The sequence below is a fragment of the Anthonomus grandis genome, chromosome 10 (assembly GCF_022605725.1).
Source record: "Anthonomus grandis grandis chromosome 10, icAntGran1.3, whole genome shotgun sequence".
Lineage (NCBI taxonomy): Eukaryota > Metazoa > Arthropoda > Insecta > Coleoptera > Curculionidae > Anthonomus > Anthonomus grandis.
In genome coordinates, this window is record NC_065555.1 from 11552072 (window position 1) to 11575940 (window position 23869).

Below are 23869 nucleotides of genomic sequence, written 5' to 3' on the forward strand. Positions count from 1 at the left end.
TATATTTCAATACTGTTTAATAACTTATTCTACCTTACTCTAAATTTAATTCCATTTCACTGTCACTATCATTGTCCAAACTTATTATTAAGGGCCGAATATATAATAAGGTATAATTCTGCTACAGATGCATTTAATTTTGGGGAAGTATTATTTCTTTGAATATTCGATTTTACTTGATGCCATATGAGTTCAATGGGATAAAAAACACAATAATACGGAGGTAGATGCAACCACTGTATGCCCATTGTCGATTGCGAGTTTATCACACATATTCTTTTTTCTTTTAAAAACTGTTAGTACTTCTTAAAGTGTTCTTCGTTTTTTGTACGTCTCTTCAAAATATATGTTAATGTCTACCATAAAATTTTCAATTTCTGCTTTAGTAGTATTGGAACAAGGTAACTACTTAATTACTATGGTACCTAGTATTATCCATAACAGTAATACTATTTTTTGAAATATATTTAAGAAGTCGATATTCAAACCAATTTTCAAAAAGTGGTGAGATAGTGTGTTGGTGGTAATCTAGGAAAGACTCTATACTATATTTTTAGCGGAAATAGCAGACAATTTGGAACGAAGCCACTTTCTAAGCCTGCATGTATCATTGTTATCCTCTTCCCTTTATTTGAGGTACATTGGAGTTAAATTTTTTTTGAGGAGTCACTTGATCCTTTTTTTGCAGCATCATGAGTGTCAAACCAAGTTTCGTTAAGGCATTTTGTCGATTGCTGTTATTATTGGTCGATTTTCATCCCTATATTGTCTTACAGCCGTTAAATATTTATTACGCCATTCCCAGAATCGTTGGCTCCATTATTGTTTGAGGTTTATTAATCGTTTTATACTTACCACCCATTTTAAGCAAAAGCATAGATATGCTAGAAGATATATTTGTTCCGTCTCTAATTAGTGTTTTTCTTAAGGTAAACACAGCTGGTAGGTCTAACATTATTCTTCATATATATTATACATAATTCTTCTACTTGCAATATAAATATTTGTTACACTAGGGGTTTTAAGTGTTTGCCTTGTTGTGTTTTTTATATGATATTAATACTGTCATTGAATTATCGGTCTAATGTGTAAATATCCGCGTTTTGATTAAAGTAGGCAAAGAAAAAGACAATAGCCAATCACTAAACTTCGTTGGATCAAAAAATCAACACAAATAGACACAAAGTGTATGGATTTCGTCACAGTTTTACATGTTATAGTCTTGGCCTAAAAAAAAATATTACTAACTACCTAGATAACTAAAATTCAAAAATATCCACCTATACTATATATTACAAAAAAAGTTAAAATAGTCAAAAGTAAAGTGACAATACATCGTTAAAAAAGTTATAATACTTAACTGCCTAATCGGCTAGATAGCTATCTACATCATAAAAACATTTATTATAGCTAGGAATTCCTTTAACTTTCTTTTAAATATCGAAACGGTTTTGCTATTGCTACGGCTGTGTTTTTATATCATTCGTAAATCATTCTGTAATTTTTTGTATAATTTTGGACCTATTCTTAATACACATTTTTTAGAAATAAGTAAAATAAGAAATAATGCTATGACGGATGGACAAGTCATTTCTAGAACGAGTTGGGTAATTATGAAAACTACCATTAACAGTAAAGGAATTAAAATTCTTAAAAACATATAAGCAAACCTCAAATATATACACACACGGGATCGTCAAAATTCTATATTCCCTAAAAAGATCAAAATAAGTCATAAAAATTTTTTCTTGCAGGCCTCGTGATCGAATATCATCCGCTTCGCCAAGATGCGTCATCACTTCGGCCACGGCAGAAAACCGTCGGCCGCCACGGGCGGCCATGTTTCGGCCGAGCGCGACGGATGAACCACAAACGAAGTACGGGGAAAGAGTGAAAGAGAGAGAGGGAGAGAGAGTGAGGAGGTGTAAGCGTAGAGGAAATTTAACTAGGTACAGCGACAACCGTCAACCCCAAAATCTAAGTACGTAATTGTTAAGGTTGTACCGTGCACCCCCCCCGGCTGATTAAATGTCGATCAACGCATTGCGGCATTCGCTTTCCGCTCTGCGCGCAGCTTTAGTTCCCGCAGTTTGACCGTGTCGCGCCTGCGCCCAGCATTGCGTCGCCTACAGGTCGCTCAGTGACGGGTAGTAGCTAAGACTGATACGTAATTTGTTTTACTTTATATCCTGTTTCTCTTTTTCTACTTCTGTCTTTCTGTTTCTTTTTAATATTATAAAGTGCATATGTCCAAAGTTCTTCGCTCTCAAGTTTTTACTCGATGATTTTTTTATAAATTGTATGTGCTGTTAATAACGACAAGGAGACTATTTTTTAGCGTACAAATATCAATTTTAACTTTCAAATTAGCGGAAGAAGATCTTTAAAATAAATAAAAAGGGCGTCTAACATTAAGGTTGGCATGGATTAAATTAAAAGATTTCTTCCATTTGAAACATGAATTTAATCAGTTTTCTTATTTTTTGATTAATTTATATTAGGTTTGAGTGGTCTGTCTCTGTGGGTACCTGAATACTTATCCTTGGGTTAGAAGTGAAACACAATTCCTTGTTTCATAATTTTTCATCTGTACATTTTATGTTTTTTCTTTATTGACATTATCTTTACATTTTGATAATACGAAGTAGTGCTTATTATGTGTTTCTTATCCAATGATATAATATATTTGGATGTCATATATCATATGATCTTTAATTTGCATATCAAGATCTGGACGAAGGGGGATATTAAAAAAGTAAAAGAATACCAACTCAGTAAAATAGAATAGGTAGATCTTTTCACGAATACAGTCAAACCTCGATTATCCGTCATAATGTGGACCAAAGTGATTTCGTTTAATCAAAATTTCCGATTAAACGGATAGAAAATATTGAACAGTAATTTTATTAGTATATATGTATTTATAAGCCATACTTATGTACTGAAGAAAAACGAAACAGCAATAATTCCCTCTTAAAAATAGTTACACTTAAGTACTGCCTTTGCTTTAGGATTAGCTCAAAAATTGGTTGTAATTCCGACTACCTTTTTAATCAATTCATCTTTATCTAAACGTGTTGACTTAACTTTCAGTTGTATTGTAATAATAACGCGTATACGTTTAGTATTCGGTTTACTTAGCCTGATTGGTCTACAATAACAATGAATTTATCGAATGCGGGGTCTACTGCATAGATAACAATTCTAGAATATTGCAGAACTATTCGGGTCCAAAACTATAGGCAACTCTCGCCTTATTGTTTTAAACTCGAGTAGTTAACTAATATTCTAGTACCATCGAAATACTTAATAGTTTCTTTAAAATTATGTATTCCAAGCCAAGCTTGTCTGTTAATTTCAAGGTTCATCCGCTATTTTAAAAGTCCCAACTGTTGCTTTAGCCTCAGAAGAAAGGATATTTTTTGTAGAAAAATCATCGTGTCAAAACTTATACTTTTTACGCCCCCACTGCCTATTTAGCCTTAAGAAGCACGAAATAAAATATTTTCTGGTGAAAATTACAGAATTTGATCACAAACATAATGAAAGACTAGACTTTTTATAATAATTTGAAAAAAAAAACATAAATTAGTACTCACGTTGCCCCAAAATGACCATTAGCATGCATACGCACGCATTTCCCACCAAATCTTTAGATAAAACGTACACATCGTTTTAAAATTTAGCATTTTTTTTGTTATCTAAACTGCAAATGTAAACTACATGTAAAATATACATTAGTACTGGTAGAAAACAAAGCAAAAGCAGAAACACAATGTCACATTACGACATCATAAAAGTGGATAGATAAAATATTTCACCACAGTATAATAGATCCTGTCAACCAAAAGCTCTTTACATTAAAATCAGACCTGTCTATAAACCCAAGGATTTGTAGAGGGGGAAGGAGGCAAGTCATTTTGTATTGAAAATTACTATACTTTATGGTGACTGTAGGGAAAAAGAGATATATTGAGCATTCATATATTTTTTAAAGGAAACATTATGAAATCATGGTAATGTTTCATATACTTTTGAAAATAATTACCTCTCAGTAACTCTGATACATAAGAACTCTGTTTAACTTTTTTTTCTGTGCAGGTGATGAAAATACAACTTGTATATATGTGTAATCGCAAAAAAATACAAAGAAATAATTCAATTGAGATCATTGAAGTTAATAACTTCCTTCCTCTGTGGTCGCAATAAAGACTTCTATACAATGCCCGTGTATTTACTCAAAAATATAATCCCACGAAACTTTTATTGATTTAAACTGAATTTTTTAAAAATTATTCAAGCATTCGAAAATGCAAGGGTAGGTGATTATACTTTTTTTGCATATTATGAAAATTGCCTCTTTTTGCCTAATTGAAATTTGCCTAATTGAAATTGAAAATTGCCTAATTTGATTATTGGTGGGTATAGGTAAAGGAACATTTTTTTTAAACCAAAAATATACTCTCAAGAATAAATAAAAACTGTAAATACTAAAGTAATAATTCTATTAGTCATTGTTTTTTTTTCCTTACCTTTATACGACTTTTTTAGACTAATTTGAATTATTGTGGAATAAAGTTTGTTTATTTCTGCTTTAGGCTTTAAATTGAAATTTAGGTTCTTAATTCAATCTTTTTATTTCCTTAAAGTTAATAAAACTATTAACCATTAAAACGACTTTGTAAATTGATTTGTATACGCTACTTATTGATATAAAGATATTCAATTGCATGAAAAGCTCATTCATAGTTTATCAAGTTAATAAAAGCGATGAAAAATTTCTTAACATTTTAGAGAATTTTTCACGTTACTGTAGATTTTTTCAGTTATTAATTCAGTTGGTAATTCTGGGACTTCATGCATAATATGTTGTTTATACATCATTTTAACTTGTATTCTATAAAAACTTTTTACAAATCCCAAAAAATAAAACAAAGCTCCTCTATTGTTATAATGAATATTATATTATGAAAAAATGAATTGAAGATCAGTTATGCAGTATAGATCTGAAAAACCCAAGAACCTCTTCATTTCAGTGCTTTTTAAGGTTAAATAGCATACAATTCGTTTTCTGCTTGTTACACAGACAACTTGCAGTTTTTATACAAAATTTGTACAAAACATAAATTTGGTCTCAGTATTATCTGTCTGTTTGTTTTTCCAATATTGTGCCATTCAATTTATACCAAACTCTTAATTTTAAATTTAGGTTGTAAGTCGAAAATGAGTTTTAGTAAATCACATTGCGTCCTGTAGGCAAGCTGCTCGGCGTCATGTTAAGGATACCGCCCGAACGTTGCTGCTACATCAATGTATTTTTGTATATTACAAATAGTTGGTACTTAATTTTAATAAATATGCGGGAAATGTGTATTTAACGTAGTTTTCTACATAAAAACTAATTTTTCTAAAACATTCCACCGAAAAATGTATTTGACAGTTTATTGATAATCTAATGCCTTAGTGTATAATAGCAATAAGAACTGAAAACTCTTATTTTTGAGGCTTTAAATGTTTGGGCGGTTATTCCATATGACACGGGCCAAAGACTGAAGGACCAAATTAACTTGGTTTATTTGTAATATGAAGGTATAAAAATTAGCGTATTGTTATTAAGGTGTTTGTTTATAGCGCGAACTGAATTTTTATGTGGATTCTATCACTGAGAGGTTATCAAAAGGGCTGAATAAAAGTATAATAATATGAAATAAAAAACATGAAGGAATATTTCCAATTTGCCCTAATAATAATAATAATGAATCTCCAAACTTCAAAGTGGCACGAATCCACTTTAAAATAGAGTAATCGCTATTAGAGTAACACTGTGTACATAAATAAAAACAAAATAATCCAAGGTTGAACATGACTTTTTTTATTTTTATTATTTTGTTACTTAAAAGGATTGAAAGTTTCTTTTTTTACGAAACGCCAAAAATATATATTTATCATATTATTACTATTAATATTAAGAAGTTTTGTGAGTTGTTTTGTTCCTTTTGTAAATATACATTATACCATAATTCTTCCTAGGGTTAAATGAGGTTTTTCCAGGTAGGGCTTAAATCTCCAGAGTTTAGTCTTAGTATGTTTTTGTATTTGTTTCACACCATATAACTTTTACTCTGTCTGGTCAATTATAATTTTGTTGATCATGAAATTCATGAAAATGATGGTTATTAAATACAGTTCATACATTCCACCTTTTTTGAAGAAAACTGGTACATTAACCTTAAATTATTACTCTAAAGTCCTCTTTTCTGATGGATTATTGGATTGGGTCAAAAATGATTTAAAAAAATGATAAAACTGATATTCTTTAATTGAAATCAATGTTTCAACTCATATGAAGTAATCTTCAGGACAAGTTTTAATCCAAAAAACAATTTTCTTGTTTGGTGCCCCGAGAATGGCTGAATATCAGTTGGAAAGTGAATTCTGAAGAAAACCGGTTTCTTTTTTTAATTTTTGACTCACTTCAACAAACCCTATCAGAATACTGATACTGGGCTACAATTATTGAAGCGCCAAAATTGAGAAATCATGAAAATATGATGCTTTTTCTTATATAAAACTTAATAAATAATATATTTTAGATTTCACGGTTAGACATCTCTTTGACATATTACAATTTGTTCAAACTTGCCTTATTCCAAAAGTGATATGAGTATTCGAATTGAAGCATACGACATTCGAGATATAAGAAAACTTAATTTAGTTTGTCCCAATTTTTATAAATGTCTACATTTATTGTCTTTTGTAGAGTCTAGAGTAAAGGATTTAAAAATACTTACTTCAGTTACAAACACATACTTCAGTTATTAATACAGTCGGAACTTCTATATATCACTTCGATGACGATGTGAACTTCGTCATATGTCATGTATTTTTATCTTTATTATACTGGACAAATTGTAGCTTGGATCTTTAAAGGTCAACAATATCTTCATCTGTGGGAAGCTCTTGAAGTGACAGTGTCATAATGCACATGCATGAAATGCATGAAAAGGTAACACCTTCAACCTTTTCCAAGTATCATGGAGACAATTTCTAAGAAAAACAAAGGAATATCATTATCTTTCTCCCATCAAAATACTGACCAAAGCCCCTTTTTTTTTAAACAATTAGAAATGTAATGTTAATTTTTTTGTTTTCTTCTATACATTTTACGTTTTTTTTTTAAATTTTGCTGCGATTATGGCATTTTAGATTTTTTGTTTGACACCTGTAATTTGGTTATATTCGAACGGAAAATGCAATCAGATAAATTTCAGATTAAATTTTAAATTTTGTTGAAAAAGATGAGACGGACACTTATCGATAAACAACACATTTATTCTAAATGGTATATCAAGCCAACAGTTAATACCAAAGCCAGCCATTTTAAAAACTTTCTCTGAAAGTTCGACTTCGAAGATGTTACCAAATTTTTAATTTGAGTTGTATATTCAAGCTATGAAGTAAAAGCTGCACAATCAATCAATTATTGAATATGTGTTATCACTGTAATTTTATAATCTGCTTTAATTCTTCCTCTTCTAGTTTTACCTTTAATTTTCTTTCTAGAAGCCATAAAAAAGACTTCATCCAACATTTGGACAAACTAATTTGACTTTTCTTGCTGCCCAAATTCCCCTATTTACCTGATGGTAAGTTTTATTAACTGGGCACTATATTCATCTATATTAAATAAACTCTACTATTCCTTAATTCCTGACTAAACTAAATAATAAATTCAATTAACACAGTTTATCTAGTTTATGATGTTAATTATCAGCCTTTATAGTGAATAACAAAGTCTGTGATTATAAAATACCAATTACAAAATTCATTCTAAATTAAAACCTTTTTTGTGAAGGCAGAGTAGAAGTTATGTTTATTTTTTTAATTTGTTATTTTATTTAAATAATTGTCAGTAAGGTTATATTGTAATATTTATATTTATGGTTGGGAGATCTTTTAAATAATTAGCTGCAATATTGGTCTGTTTTATGTTGACTTTATTGAACCGATTCCATACTTTTTATTAGATTATCTAAACATCTTTTTACAACCAATTTTTAGTTTTTAGCACTTAAAGATCGCCCAACAGTTGTACATAATTATTAGAAAGCAAAAATGGTATACGTGAACTATGAAGTTTTGAAAATATAGAAATTGTTTTTCGTTAAATGTGTAGTAGTGTAGTCAAAAATTTTTTTGATTCAGATGATCATAATGTTTAGTCTTAACCACACAATTGACAATTTGAGAAATGAAATATGTTTTGTGCAGGTGAAAGTTGCTAATTAAAACTGGGTGCTATCCAACACTTTTCAAAAGTTGGAATTAAGTGGAATACACAAATTATAGACTTGTGTCAGTTTTATTTGCATTTTTTGGTCTTGGTAAAACAATATTCCAATAAATTTAAATTTCTTTAAAAGTGTTAAGATAGCAATGCAAGAATGAAAGTCTGATGTTTTCGAAATATCTCTGCGATACATTTTAATAAGTAAGGGTCATAATAGGTTAGTTCTAGGCGAGATTAATACGATTGAAGGGATGCAGTCACAGTATATTTTATTTTAAATGTATGATATAAAATTAGGTAATATGTTACACGGAATTCGCCGAGCCCCATTACGTATGTATTGTAGGCAAAAGTTATTGGCATTTGAAGAAATTAGCGTGGCGAAATTTAGGTGAAATTTTTATTTTGTTGTGATTGAGTAAATGGGGCCGGTGGGTAGTCTGCATAGCGGTAAAGAAAATATTTTTGATTTTAGGTAGTAGTTTTGGCTCTAATACAGATATTTATCTAGGTAAATTTCCCTCAAAATACTGTTGACTTGCGTCTTAGGTTTGTTATTGAAAAGACATTATGGTTAGCGTCTATTGGATTTCTGTATATCTGTCTATTTTTAGGAAGCATTTCTCTTCAATTTAGCTAAGTGTATTGTATTGAATATGACTTTTGAGAAATTTTACGTTGCATTAAAGTGTGACTTTCGACAAATACTTTTGTGTATCATAACTAATGCAACTAATAGTCTCTGAAGGATTAAATTGATTGATTAAATGAATTTTTATCTTAGGAATAATCCCAGCGATGATTGACAAATTTTTAGTAATTATAATAAACATATGTCTAGATTCATTCCTTATATCCATCCCTCCGTACGAGGAGGAAAACAAATTCGTTGTACAGAATTTCATAAATCAAAATTTAAATGTTCTAAAGTTAATACAGGGATATTCCAAAGTTGAGAAAAACACCTACTTGGTAAATCTTTGTTGGAACATGTCATGTTAGTATTTATTAGCCCAATAAAATTAATAATTCACCACGATATAATTTTTTAACACAGTTTTTTGAAACTTCTCCCCGAGATGCTTTTGCGCGTGTTCCAACTAAAATTTTATAGGGGATATTTTATTTGTTAGTCAAATTTTTTAATGTTCTCGTAATTTTTTAGCGGACAATTGAATTTTATGCCGCAATGCGTGCAATCACGCAGTTTTTTCACTTTTTTAGTGCTATAACTGGCAACATTATTCATTACATCTAAATACAAATGATTGGTAGTAAAACTTTGTACAATTTCTGTCGAGGCAATTTTCTTGTAGGCTTGTAATTGGCGCTTGAGAATGCGTTTTTCCTGAACTTGACGATATCCCTGTATTGTATCTTCTCGCGATTTAGAATATGCTCTACTAATATTATATTTTTTTTTGTTTCAATTAATAGCACCACCAAGTGCTGCCTGAATAAAAAGAATGACCCTGTACACGTTATAGAGTACGCGACATATGAAAAACTTTTATATAAAATCCAAATGGATACACAAGCTCGTCAGAAAACTGACATGAAAAATTATTATTATACAGGGTATTTATTAAACATACGGTAACAATTTAAGGAGGTGTTCCTTGGTTAAAACGTTCCCATAAACATATGACCGTAATTGCTTCATTTCCATAATATAGGGTATGCAAAGCTTAAAGCAAAAATGTTTTATTTATAACTAAAAAATATGCAAACAAATTTCATTCAAGGATTTATGACCCGTATGTTTCTGGGTATTAGTCAATTTATGATATGTCTTATAACCTAAACAGTACAATTTTTCAATAGGTGTTTTATGATAAGTAACCATTGACCTGTAGATACATACATATGTATGTGAAAAGTTACTTAAAAGAAAGCTATTTAGTCTGTATTTGTAGGAACCCTTTTCTTATTTCAACACAAAGAACACTCCCTTAATTTTTTGTCATGTTTAATAAACATCCTGTATATTTTTTTAAAATTCGTTAAATCCATAAAGTTTTCACGTTGTACGGCAGTTCAAAAAACGGTAATTTTATATGTTTTTGACATTCTTGGCACTAATTTCATCAGTAGATTGTCGATAAATTATTAATATTTTGAGAGATTTGGGTTATACCTAAGATTAAAGTTAAAAAAAAACTAAACAAAAGTGCTTATATCCTCCCAGTGATTTTGATACTATATCCTTAAACTAATTGAACAAAAATGCAAATTTAATTACCATTATAAGCAATTGTATTGTTAAAAGTTGGCTAGAAAATTATTTTAGAAATCTCTTATGTTTTATTTTGAAATGTTTATTTTTATACTACTCTTTAGTCGATGTGCTGCCACTATTTTATCATACCGTTACTATAATAAATTACTATTGTAAAATTCGCTCTACTTCTGCCTGAGTAACGTTTTTCTCATCTCTACATCTTACCGATATAATTTCTTTATTTATACAGGGTTTGACCAAATATTTAATGTAACCAGTTACACTCTGTATACAGCCAAATTTAATTTTTATATACCTGGTACAAAAATAATGTTCCTAATATAAATATATAGTATTAAAAGACGAATAATAATTTTTTAATAAGATGTAGATTTTTGAATTATGGAGGCGTTGCCCAGAGCCCAGCAATATAAAATTTAAATTTTAGCCGTATAAGCAACCATATAATCCCATGAAGGAGTAATATTTTCATTAAATAAAAACTATCGGGATGATATTAAATTCTTAAACTTAAGAAATTTCGAAAATCGTTTTTGTTAACTTTTTGAAAATTCTGTTCGGACCTCATTTTTGTACTTTAGTTCGTAGTAATTATTTTGATGTATTTACTTGAACCAGTTTTACATTGCCATTGGCGCTCTTTAAAAGAAAGAATCGTTTTGGTTAGTATCCTTACGTGTTGGTCTTAATCATGACATTATTTGCTCTAAGATCGGATACTGATTGAAACGCTCGGTATTTTTCATAATTATTGTGTATTGCACATTATTAGACTAGACATTTTATAATGTGCGTTTCAAACATTTTTTTGTTTGCTTGTATTATTATAAATATTAAAATAAATCCTTTATGATGCTTGTGTTTTTTTTCCTTAAACCATTTTCAGGATCGAAAGTTATCAAATACAAGATGTCTTAGAGAGTTTTGCACTATTTTATTTATAATAACTTTGAAGCCTGTTCATGTCAAATTGCCTAATTTTTCGTACTGGATAAATCAATCCTTGGAAATTTACTGTCAGAATTGACAGATGCAATAATGAAGCGGTTTGATGCTCGACAATCAACGTAAGTTTTGTGTCCGCAGTTTTTTGAATCAAATGATTCGTATTTTGCAGTTCGGAGTCGGTTTCGCCCTCGTTAAGGTCTTCACAATGTCACTGAAGCACCTAGTACCAATCTCATCAAATCTTGGATAAATAAATTTGAAGAAAGGGGTTCGACTGAAAATAGTTACCCTCCTAGACTCCTGCGAACTATGCGCACTAATCAAAATATTGACCGTGTTCGTGATGCAGTTGCCCAATATCCACACAGATCAGTGCGAAAACATGCTGCGGTTCTCCAGTAACATAAATCAAGTGGTTTTCGCATCTTAAAGAAAGACATCAATCTACATCCTTTTAAAATTCAGATCGTGCAAGAATTAAAGGAAACAGATTATGACGATTGATTGGTTTGTCTACTAAACGTTAGAAGGATTTGGTAACTTTGACAAAAGTTTTCTGCTTGGATGAGGCATATTTAACATATTTTCATTTGCACGGGTACGTCAATAAGCCAAATAGTCGTTATGGGCCGGACGAAAATCCTCGAGAAAAACATCAATCTCCATTACATAGCCCTAAAGTTACTGTTTGGGCAGCAATTGTTTCCAGAAGCATGATAGGCGTATGTAAGAATGCATAATAATTTATTTGCATTCCTTACATAATAACACATTTACAATTTTACATAATAACACATTTTGAAGATAAAAACGGACAAACAGTAACGGTCAATTCTATCAGGTATGCCGCAATGATTCATGTAGTAGGTAGTTTCAGCAAGACCGGGCTTGTGAAACTACCTACCTACCTATGTACCTACCATACATCAAATACCGCAATTGAATCTGTAAGAGCACTGTTCCCAAATAAAATAATATCAAAAAGAATCGGTATAAACTGGCCCCCAAGAACTCCTGACTTTGCTCCAAACGATTTTTTTTTGTGGGGCTATCTAAAGAGCCGAGTTTATAATCACGCTCCAACAAATTTGATTCAGCTTAAAAATCGTATTCAGCAAGAAATTGAAGCCATTACTCCTAAATCATGCACAAATGTAATGGCAATTCTAAGGCATCGCTTGGAAGGGTGGCAGCGGCGAAATGGGCGACATCTTGAATTTCCACTAAATGTATTTTATATGTTTTAAATAAAGTTTATAAAGCTAATGTTACTCTCTGAGACAACTTGTATTTTGTGGTGTCTACTGTCACACCTTATAGTAGATTTTCTTTTTAGAATCTATTTTCATAAAACAAGGTAAAAACTAAACAAAAAAGTTAAAAGGATATTGGGGTCAGTGTCAAATGGGCGGTATACAGGGTGCCTGGAATTAAACTTTATTATTCTCTGTCCAGTCGTTGCTCGATTTTGAGCCTCGCTACTATTCATGCTACAAGCCTTCGCCATATTTCTCTATCCTCTATGGTTCTCATTTCTACTGCCATTGATATATTTGTAAGGTCGTTAATTTGCTCTATGAATCTTGTAGAAGATCTGTCTCTCGTTCTTTTGCCGTCCACTTTCCCTTCGATCACATTTTTCTCCATCTTTTCCTTTCGTATCTCGTGACCGAAATATTTAAGTATGCGCCTCTGGATTCTTGGCTTTTCATGATCTCAAATATTTAATTCAATGTATGGATATGTTTGTTCTATGAGCTGTTCAAGGGATTCTCAAGAGTTTAACGTCCAAGATTCTGGCTATAGGTTGCAATGTTTTAAGAAGTCTCATCTTCATAAAGGATAAGTCGAAGTGGCATATTGGGATTATCTAAAGTCTTTCCACAATCAACAGACAGCATTTGGTCATGTTTAGTCTTTTACAAACTAGCAGCTTCTACTATAGCTGCTTGATACTAAGAGCATTAGGGAGATAATGAGGCCTTTTTCAACACTGAAATCTGTTGATCTATTTGTAGGTATGCTCTGTTCTTGTCGTATAGGCTTTGATGATATACATACATCTGATCTCTTCAGCGACGATGTCAGATCTAGGAGATTTGTGACTGTTAATTATGTTTACCCAGAGAAGCTTCTACTTCTTATTTTAATATAGGAGGTTTGCGTTACTGGATATTTTCTAAATCCTCGTCTTATTGCAGGATGTATTATAGGTGTAATTATTCTGAACTGAAAAATTTGCTACATTTCATATTTTTAGTATAATTTTCCTATGTATACCTTGAAGTTATCTATAGTCATAAGAGAACACCATAGTTTCCGTGTTTTCTTGTACCATTTACGATAAATAGTTTGTTATCTCTTAATAGCATACCTTATTAATTCATTTATTCTAAGGAGACACTATTTTTACAATTATTAACACTTATATAAAAAAATAAGTATTATTCATGAAATTATATATACCTATGTTTTTTGCATTCTGGATATTAGTCTAGTCTTTAAAAACGAAGTGAGGATATGAAAACATTGATTCATTTATATAAAAATATAAGATATCCATGCTTTCTGTGGGATACTTAAAAATGAACTAATATTTTTACGTGATATATTTTAAAATCTTATTTTGAACTCTTTCAATACATGAACTGTATTCTATAATACTGTATAATGCACCGCACATCGAATCGTATTTTTCTAAGGAATCATCGAAGGTAATTTTCTAAGCAAGGACGAACACTAAAATATAACAATTTTAATAGAAAACTCTACTTCGATCGATAAATCGTACAATTGAGTGGTTAATAGTATCAAAAGGTAATAAGGGTAAGGCCTTTTAAAGGTAAAAAATTGCCTCTAGATCTCTCAATAGGTTTCTCTTAAAATTTTAAAAAGAAAACTTAGTAGAGCATTCACTGTGGATAAATCTTCACAAAATGAAATTTAATACGTAAAAACAGTTGTTTCAAAATATTTAGATTTACTATTTCATGTGTAAATTTCTACATGAAACGCTAAATACAAAAGAGCTCAGTGCATATTTAAAATGTTAAAGTGTAATAATAAGGCCACTTAAACGACATCCTTATTTAATTTGAAAATTGACCATATCATTAACGGTTAAGAACGCGTCATTCTTAATTTTTATAGATGTTCTTAACTGAAAATAGTCGAGTGTTTTCATATGAAAAAAAGTGCGCAACAAACGTTCTCCGTAAGTCTTTGCAAATATTTGTTTGCTAAGGATCATTTACATAGAGATAAGATGCATACTGAAGTATTGTTCTTGCAAAAAATACGGTAAATCACCGTTATACCACATTTTACCTTTGTCACATTTTAAATTTAGTACGTGCTCAAAAAGATTTTCCAATGTATTCTGGATATGAACAAGTTAGGAGAAAAAATCCCCGGCAAACATCAAATTTATTTTCTTTTTTGACATTTGGGTAAGTCTTTAAATGCTTTGGTAAGGTCTTTAGAGTATTTCAGTTTTTTCTCAGATCTCAGTACCGAATTTATTTCAGTTTCCTTCAATCCCAAAATTATTTTGTTTTTTCAGTTATACAATCTCTCTCTTCAGGAAGGGTTTTAGAGGCAACTTACAAGAAAGTGACATTTACGAGGTGCCCAAATTTTGTAGCTCTAAAAGATGCGGTGATAAAATTTCTAGCGACTGGACTTATTGCTCTACTGTACTGAAATTACTTTTGAGATCATTTGGACGAAAATATTTTTTATACAGCACTATACATTTAACATGGCACTTGCTAAGCAGGTAATAACTTAATTTTACATAAATAACACATTTACAAACGTCATTTTCAGTACAATACACCCTTATGCAATCAGTCATTTTATTTCATATTTCCAAACAAATCAAACGAAAATTTCAAGATCAGACGCCTACTATTACGGAGGAATTGTTATATTTCTGTCTGTGTTTAGGAATCTATGGATATTTAATTATTTTATGTTGGAATGCACCCTTGGAATCCAGATTAGAGCTTCTCTATCTTCTCTAATTTATAGGGTAAGACATAATATAGATTGCTTTGCTATTGTTGTGATCCATTGAATATGTTTTGTTCTTTTCCCCTGGTTGTCTTGCCCTTTGTGTATATTTAGATTACCCATTCTAATTAATATGTTATTATTGTTACAGAAAGTTATCTCCCTTCGACCAGAACAAACTAGAGGATCAATGGGGAGTGTGGTTACAGTACTGACAAAAGACATCAGGACTATTCAGACAGCCATGTGGCCTTTAAGCGATCTTTATGTGGGAATTATAAAACTGATTTTTTTGACCTATTTATTGTATGTAAAGATTGGTCCGATATCGATTATACCTATAGGATTCATTCTTGTAATTATTATATTTCAAGGTAAACATTTTCTTAATTAAAAAATTTATTATGTTTACTTCATCTATTCGTCAATTTATGGAATTGAACATAGGAGCATAACACTGTATCTATCTATTTCGCAGGTCAGCAAACTGCTAAACCATTTCCTTAAATATCGACGCCTAGATATACCTCTACTTCTAATAAATCTTCTTCCTACAAATTTCTCTTGGTTTATGAGTAGATGATCATATTTTGGATTTCTCATAATCTGGTTAAAATTGCAGATTTCACTTCGTCAAGGATCTCTACTCCATTCTTCAGTCCATGCTCAGCTCTCAACTATAGAACAGCTTCACGAAAGATGCACCATCTTTCTTAATGCAAATAGAACAGTTGACATTTGTGCCTAGGTAGTCATCACCTCTCGACTTCCTCCAGCCTTTTCAGCAACATTGATAACTTAAACTTCTCAGATCAGATCCTTGACTAGTGTGATCACATAATTATTCAAGATATTCTGATAGTCTTGTATATTTTCAGTGAGAATTACTGTATCAACTCCAGTACGCAAATAGCAATTTTCGATTCGTCGCTTGATCACCACGACCTTCTAATGCTTCTATTAGTCGCTTTATTATTGTCAATAAAACAGGCGTATATATTTTGGTTGATATCAATAGACCTCTGCGTCAATATATTGTAGGCAAACAAAGCTTCTATAGTGCCACATTTATTGGGCTTATAGTACGGTATTTTCCGCATTTTTTGGTTTTCTGTTTTTCAGGAATTTTGGCAAATGGTGATAGAAGCCATTATTTCTGTTTCATATATTTTATTATATAGAAAATTACAATAACACCTAAATACTCTTTTCCAATTAACCTAAGTATATCTTCAGATGGTTCGTCAAAGACGAAGATTTCTCGAATGATATAATAAGCGTTTTGATAAAATTCGCCAGAGTTTCTATCTATTGAACAATATTGCAAAGACGGAATTATGGTATTAGCCGGTAGTGAAGGATAACAGAAGATTCGAATAAAGAGTTTTCAAGACTGGTAGGAATAAGTATTTTCTTTTTCTAGTTATAATGTTTTGGCAAAGTTTTTAATAGATTTTATGTTCCTCAAGCCGACTTAAAATTAAATTTAAACCAAGAGTTTAGGTGAACTACTTGGGATAATCAATCGAAGAACATCTGTCCAAGTTTATTTTATACAAGGGCTATTTTATTACAACTAAAACCTCTATTTGTCACCTTGTTTGATTGAGCAAAAAACGACGAGTATGAGAATGAAGACAAGAATAATGAATATGGCCTTAATGATTCAATTTCAACTTGACAAAGTTTATGAAATTGCCAAAAGGAAAAAGGACAGGCAACTAAAGATGATGCCAGCTTTGGAGAGTTCCTACGCAGAACTAAAGTATCATATCCCTTAAACGATATACTTTCTCAATTCGATTGCTAGTCTAGAATTCAATATTTTTCAATATTTAACATATCTGGCGCAGTCAGTAAGATAGTCATGGTCGCCAATATTATAGTTATTATTAACAACTTGGATTGCTTTTTAAATATACCTAGGTGATATAATTCACAACATGTTTTTGTTTACAGCTATCTTAAGCTCAATAGTCTTGAAGTTAAGACTTCAAGTTGGAAAATTGACTGATATGCGTTTACACTTCACAAGGGAAATATTAACCATATTGAAAATAATAAAAATGTATACGTGGGAAACTTTTTTTCATAAAAGGCTTTGTGAAGCACGAAAGTACGTTTTTATTTCTAAATATCTCAAAATATGTAATTATTACTTTTTAGGAAAGAAACAAAAGCAAACCTAAAAACCTGGTATTTGGGTAGTTTTATCATAGCATTTGGGACATTAATTGGAAAGCTTCTGTTTCCACTTTTCTTGTTGATGTATCTGTCGTTGGATTACTCGATAAATACGGAATTACTTTATTATTTAATGAGTTTATTTCAGGTAAGTCAATTTTTCGGAAGCAAAAATACAACTGCTGTAATACTTTTTTTTATTTTTAGGAGTACTCTGGTATAATTGGATCATATATTTCCGCAGGTTTGGCACTTACTGCTGAGTTTTATGCATCTGTTGTACGAATAGGACGAGTTTTAGATATTCAAGAAAAATCAAGTAACTTACTGGTTGAACGTTATGTAGCAGTTGATCAAGAAAATCATATGGTAAAACAATAATAATACTATTTATTATAGTTGTAATTTTTTTAAATATATTAATTAAATTACATGAATAAGTTCACCAAACACCTCTCTCCTTCTTTTAATGAACTGAGGTAGATTGAGTAATAAGACCTTTTACTAAAGACCTGTATTTTACTTTTAGAACCAAGAAACGCCAAAAATTGAGCTCGACAATATCTCTGTTTCTTTTTCTGAAGAACGGATTTTGGATTGTTTAACCATATCAATAAATAGTCCAGGCTTATACATTTTAACTGGCCCCCTGGGATGTGGAAAATCTTCTGTACTTAAAGTAAGAAACAATTTAAATATTGACTGTTGAAATTTCTTACATTAGTATTTAATACAATCTAATATTTATTTTAGGTAATTCTAGGCGAATATCGCGTAAATTCTGGAACAGCTAACATAATAGGAGACATATCGTATGCATCTCAAGATCCCTGGATATTTCCAGCTACCATTCGACAAAATATTTTGTTTGGTCAAAAGTTTGATAGTGATAGATACGAAGAAGTCCTAGAGGTATGCTGCTTACAACACGATATTAAATTGCTACCTAATGGGGACAATTCAATAATCATAGGTAAATGAAAAGTTAATGCAAGTAAAGGTTTATCGGGACTAAAGAAACCTTTAACCTAATCTTAAATAGTGTAAGAAACTGAATTACCTGCATTTATGTACTAAACGAATGTCTTTTAGATGGAGGAATGAATTTGAGCAAAGGTCAACAAGCTAGGATAAACCTAGCAAGAGCCATTTACAAATCGAGCGATATTTATCTTTTGGATGATCCGTTGACCTGTCTGGATGTAAAGGTCCAAAGCGAAATATTTTTAAAATGCTTTAGAAGATTCCTTAAACGAAAAATTGTCATACTGGTTACCCAAAATTCCAAACACTTCAAGTATGCCAGCGAAGTAATTGTAATGAAACGAGGAGGGATAAAGTTGGTGTCTAAATCTGATGATGTTGATCACATTGAAAGTGTGACACCCTTTGAAGAAGATATTAAAGATGAAAATTTAGTTAATTTTGGTAAGTGTGTAATTAAAATAGAAACATTCTCTTTAATTCATAGTACATACAACCAAACTTATATGGAATGACCCTAAATTTTGTAGTAATTTAAACTATTAAAAACAAATCATAGTGTTTTCATGAATATCCTGGCGAGCTCTTAACCTCATTTTGATCTGATTCCATAAAGAAGAGATTAAATCAAAGAATGGCGAATCTGCTAAATATACGGGTCAATTTAGAACTGTATAAGAATCTTTCGTTTCAGGACATTCTCGAGCCACTTTGTTGGTATCAGGAAGATAAAATGGTTCCCAAATTTCACTATTGGTTTAAAAATCAAATTTTTGTACATCACTGCTACATATGGTTCTTCCCTTATATTTTCGGATAGAATTAAAAGCCCGAAGGCTATCTCGTTCGTCTTTCTGAAGCATTGACAATTCGAATTTAAAGGCGAATTCTAAAATATAACATTTTGTCAGTTTTCAACCGTATATATCTGGTAAAAGATATCTAATAACCGGTTCATTTTATTTTTGACAAAATTTTAAATAATTGTAAATTCAAGCAGTTTATTCCTTGTGTGTATTTGACATTATTAAACCTCAATAATATTTAAGACCCCGGCTTTAGTAGATACCCCAATTTCATCTTCCTTCTGAAGAAACTTTATGTAGGATTTTAATAATAGCTTACATACATTTGGATTTGCAGATATTATGCCACATACAAATATATACCATGAAGACAAACAAATTGGCTCTGTAGAATCTAAAAACTACTACAAATACATCAAATATGGCGGTGGTATCTTCACTTTTATAATTCTTCTTGCGGTGTTTTTTGGAGCCCAACTCGCAGAGAGTAGTGCTGATAAGTTACTTTCAAAATGGTGAGTAAATATTTTAAAGACAAGCAATAAGGGATACAAGATCATTTTGAATTATTTTACATCACTTTTCTTGTAATTAAATATAGTTAATACCTCCAAAAAATTATTTTTTTTAGGGTCGATTATCAACAAGTTTTATTAAACACAACGTTTAGCAACAAATCAACCATAACCCAAACAGAAGAACTAAGTTTCCAAAGAGATAATACTTTTGATTTGTACATTATATTGATCATCGTATCAACGATAATAGACTTGCTAAAATCATACGGATTCTTGCTTTACTGCAGAAGAGCATCCATAAAGCTACACAAATTGATGTCGAGTAGCGTTATTCACTGCCTCATGACCTTTTTGGATAGTCATTTCATTGGAAACATTTTAAACAGGTATACAGGTCTGACCAACTCAAGTCTTGGGTGCGGGAATCAAAGTATTAACTTGCAATGACAATGCTTAGTCACACGTTAAAAAGAAGAAAACGAGCGTTTTCCTATTTTCTCTCTACTAACACATGTAGAATTTCCTTCTCAGCGGCCTGCGCAAGTGGAGATTCGGTTAAGCTTTTTCGTATTGGCATTATTTGGGCACGCAAGAAAGAAATTGACCAGTCGTGTATATTAACGTAAAATAAAGTACCCAATGAATATTTTTGTGAATCAATTTGAAAAAAAGAGTCACTTTTTAGGTTTTCGTACGATTTGGACCAAGTAGACGAAGTTTTTCCCTTTCACTTCCAAGATGTTATTATTGTAAGTGTAATTTTTCTTCGCAGATAAAATTATTTATTGATAAAGTACCATTTATTTAACAAGATTTTTGGAAAATATTTTTTTTGTGAAATTTTAGGCTGCATTTGCTGTTGCCGGTACTCTAATATTATTAGTGTCAGTTAATGTGATATTCTTGGCCATATCTTTGCTGTTTTTTACCACTCTAGGACTTTTAAGGATGTTCTATATTCCTACAGCCAGAGCTCTTAAAAGACTGGAAGCAATAAGTAATAATCATATTTAAATCTAATAGTTAACTCCATATTTAAGAAACTCCTCTTTTGCTAAAAAAACATATTTTCTGGCTGAACTTTTGTTTCTTTTTTAGCTCGGAGTCCATATATTGGCCATCTTAATGCCACCGTAGAAGGATTATCTACCATCCGGGCATTTAAAGCCCAAGATTTACTTAAAGACGAATTTGATAAACATCAAGATTTAGCTATTTCAGTTGGTTACATGGAAACTACGACCGCTTTAGCATTCGGTTACGCTCTCAATTTAACCTGTTCAGTATTTATCAGCATAGTCGTGCTAACTTTTTTGTTTATCAACCCAGGTAAATGATTTAATAACTACATTAGGATTGTGCTATAGTCTAGATTGTCTAGAAAGACCCCAAAATCAATTATAATATAGTAACAAATAGACTTCTTTAGTTCTTCTGTGTTCAACTTTTCACTTCCAATAAGTCGCCTCCAATCTTAGTCTTTTTTATAGTTTATTTTAGTTTCATTGATCTTTGAGATCTGCCTATCCGTCCTGCCTGAATGGAAATTTAACTTTAAATACAATTAACGAATAATTTTTAGGAATGAATCATTTTATTAGGAATCATTTCTAATGTTTTTTATTTTACCTTATATATATTATTATATACTATTCTTGTTTTTCTATTACAGAAACTACAGTAGGAAATGTTGGCTTAGCACTGACGCAAATTATAACAATGTCATCTAACTTACAATGGATAATCAGAGCGTGGGCATTAATTGAACAATGCATGACTTCGGTGGAAAGGGTAGTAGAATACACCGATATAGCTCAAGAAGAAAAATCCCGGCAAGGAAACCGTTCCAAATGGCCTATCAATGGTCAAATTATTTACAAAGATATGAATTTACTCTACGGTGATGGCAATAAGGTTTTAAAAGGAATAAGTTTCACTATTAAAGCCGGAGAAAAAGTGGGAATTGTGGGTCGAACTGGAGCAGGAAAGTCGTCTATCGTGTCCACATTATTGAGACTGTATGATTATCAAGGAACTATCTATATTGATACATATGATATAAGTAAAATGCCTCTGAGTTTACTTAGAAGTAAGATATCGGTCATTCCGCAGGATCCTATAATTTTTGCTGGTAAGCATCAATATTGGTAAAATTGTATAACCTTAAGTTCTAAGACGAAATATGTTAATTGAATTAATTATTACAGGTACTGTACGTCAGAATATTGACCCATTTGAAACACATCTAGACAAAGACCTATGGAGAGTTATAAAGAACGTACAGCTTGAATACATAATTGTAAATCTGGATGAAAATATTTACGATTTAAAGCTGAGTATTGGCCAAAAACAACTTTTGTGCTTGGCACGGGCTTTACTCAGAAATAACAAAATCGTTGTTATGGATGAACCGACAGCTAATCTGGATAACGAAACCGATAGGCTGGTGCATAACTTAATTAGTAAATACTTTAGCGAGTGTACTTTAATAATGATAGCTCATAGGTTACATTCTGCGCTCGGCTGCAATAAAGTCATTGTAATGGAAAATGGCGAGATTGCGGAGTTTGATGAGCCGAAGAAGTTAATGGAAAATAAGGAAAGTCTTTTTCATAATATGATGAAAATTATTGATTAAAATGTTATTATGGACCTAGTAGTTATTAGAATTATTTATGCACTTTTTTATAGTTTAGAGATGTAATTAAGAAACTTGAAAGTAATGGCTCCAAGATTTGTTAATGAAAATCTTTTTAATTGTATTCGATTGAGCAGCACATCACTTAAATCTATCAGAGTAAAAAACTCGTTAAAGTGTGGTCTAGAAAATTACCTGTTCTTTCCAAAATGTTGGAGAGTCCATACACAAGTAAATAGTAAAAAAAATAGTTATACATAGTAATAACTTACTAACAATTCACCAATCTAGGTTTCGCGCTGGTCATAGCATATCAACTGCCTTGGCAATCTTATCCTAAAAATACGGATTCATCGAGTTTTGCCTCTATTTATGCCCATGAGGCCACCATACTGTGGTATAATATTGACCTGTAAAACAGGGTGAAAATTCATCACTGTATATTACATATTCTCTGTATAAATAAATGTTGGTTCGACTCTAACTGATTAGTATTTCTGGTAAAACTACGTCCTTTCTCAAATATAATCTACAAAATATATCAAAAGACGATCCTCCAATTAAGTGTTCCACTGACATCAAATTCCTTAGGGTAATGGTCCTTTCGATGGTAAGATCACGGAGTTTGTTTTGAAATGAAATATTTTAAATTGATAAAAGGAGAAGAGCATAACGAATTTTTGCAACAGGCATAGGCTGATGCCATGTGAGGAACAAGATCTGTATGGATCTTTGAGCGCACTTTTCCATTGTAGATTTAACAATCTAAGCAACTTAGGTTGAAAAAAGAAAAATTTAGTAAAACATCTAGGACGGTACTGCGGCAACAATATTCTACAAGCAGACAAGGATCATAAGACATAGATCACTCAAAATCTATGAAAGGAATCTTAAGAAAGATCTAACAGTAGCCCATGAAGAAAACGTGTACAGAGCGCTTAAAAAGTATAATATAACATAGATCTTAAATTCACAAGAGACAGATGCTGTACGACTTTTACCAAGCTCCAAGACTCCAAGACTTGTCAAATTTGTTCTAAATATTATTCAGTTGGTCTAGAGAATGGAGATACTCACTTTCTGGGCTTGGTTCGACCGCACTTAGTTTTAGCCGCAATGACAAATTTGTCAGTGATTTGATGTGCAATGTATTACATACCAACGTGCCTATAGGAGAATTTTTAAATATCATCCTACATCTACCAAAGTGGGCCTCTTAATATAAGAGCCTTTTATCGATACTGA

The 23869-nt window shown here is 31.3% G+C and overlaps 2 protein-coding genes across 4 annotated transcripts in view; both read left to right on the top strand.

Annotated features, from left to right (window-relative positions):
• LOC126740951 (transcription factor AP-4) overlaps positions 1 to 11387 on the top strand; it is a 67297-nt gene extending 55910 nt beyond the window's left edge. For both annotated transcript variants that reach the window (XM_050447151.1, XM_050447150.1), the window contains exon 8: positions 1755 to 11387. In XM_050447151.1, coding sequence (XP_050303108.1) covers positions 1755 to 1763 — 9 coding nt within the window. In that variant the 3' untranslated portion in view covers positions 1764 to 11387. The remainder of the gene's footprint in view (positions 1 to 1754) is intronic.
• Positions 11388 to 14661: 3274 nt separating this feature from the next.
• LOC126741419 (probable multidrug resistance-associated protein lethal(2)03659) lies at positions 14662 to 23108 on the top strand. Of its 2 annotated transcripts, XR_007662182.1 has the most exons (18): positions 14662 to 14929; positions 15043 to 15258; positions 15309 to 15513; positions 15646 to 15868; positions 17454 to 17610; positions 17661 to 17826; positions 17886 to 18047; positions 18208 to 18357; positions 18432 to 18651; positions 18771 to 19106; positions 19806 to 19983; positions 20100 to 20372; positions 20672 to 20735; positions 20833 to 20983; positions 21085 to 21315; positions 21659 to 22117; positions 22194 to 22855; positions 22916 to 23108. XR_007662182.1 is itself a non-coding variant. In XM_050447823.1 (17 exons), the coding sequence occupies exons 1-17, from the start codon at positions 14853 to 14855 to the stop codon at positions 22622 to 22624; spliced, it is 3699 nt and encodes a 1232-aa protein (XP_050303780.1). In that variant the 5' UTR covers positions 14662 to 14852; the 3' UTR covers positions 22625 to 23108. The 2 variants fall into 2 exon arrangements, 1 of the variants encoding a protein (XP_050303780.1); XM_050447823.1 differs by having other exon boundaries at positions 22194 to 23108.
• The last annotated feature ends 761 nt before the right edge of the window (positions 23109 to 23869 follow it).

Bases quoted from the DNA above. Each gene is read 5' to 3' on its own strand.
- LOC126741419 (XM_050447823.1), top strand. From the start codon at position 14,853: ATGTATTCTGGATATGAACAAGTTAGGAGAAAAAATCCCCGGCAAACA. The intron at 20,373-20,671 runs GTATACAGGTCT...GTCACTTTTTAG, and splicing joins ATTGGAAACATTTTAAACAG to GTTTTCGTACGATTTGGACC. The intron at 20,984-21,084 runs GTAATAATCATA...TTTCTTTTTTAG, and splicing joins TAAAAGACTGGAAGCAATAA to CTCGGAGTCCATATATTGGC.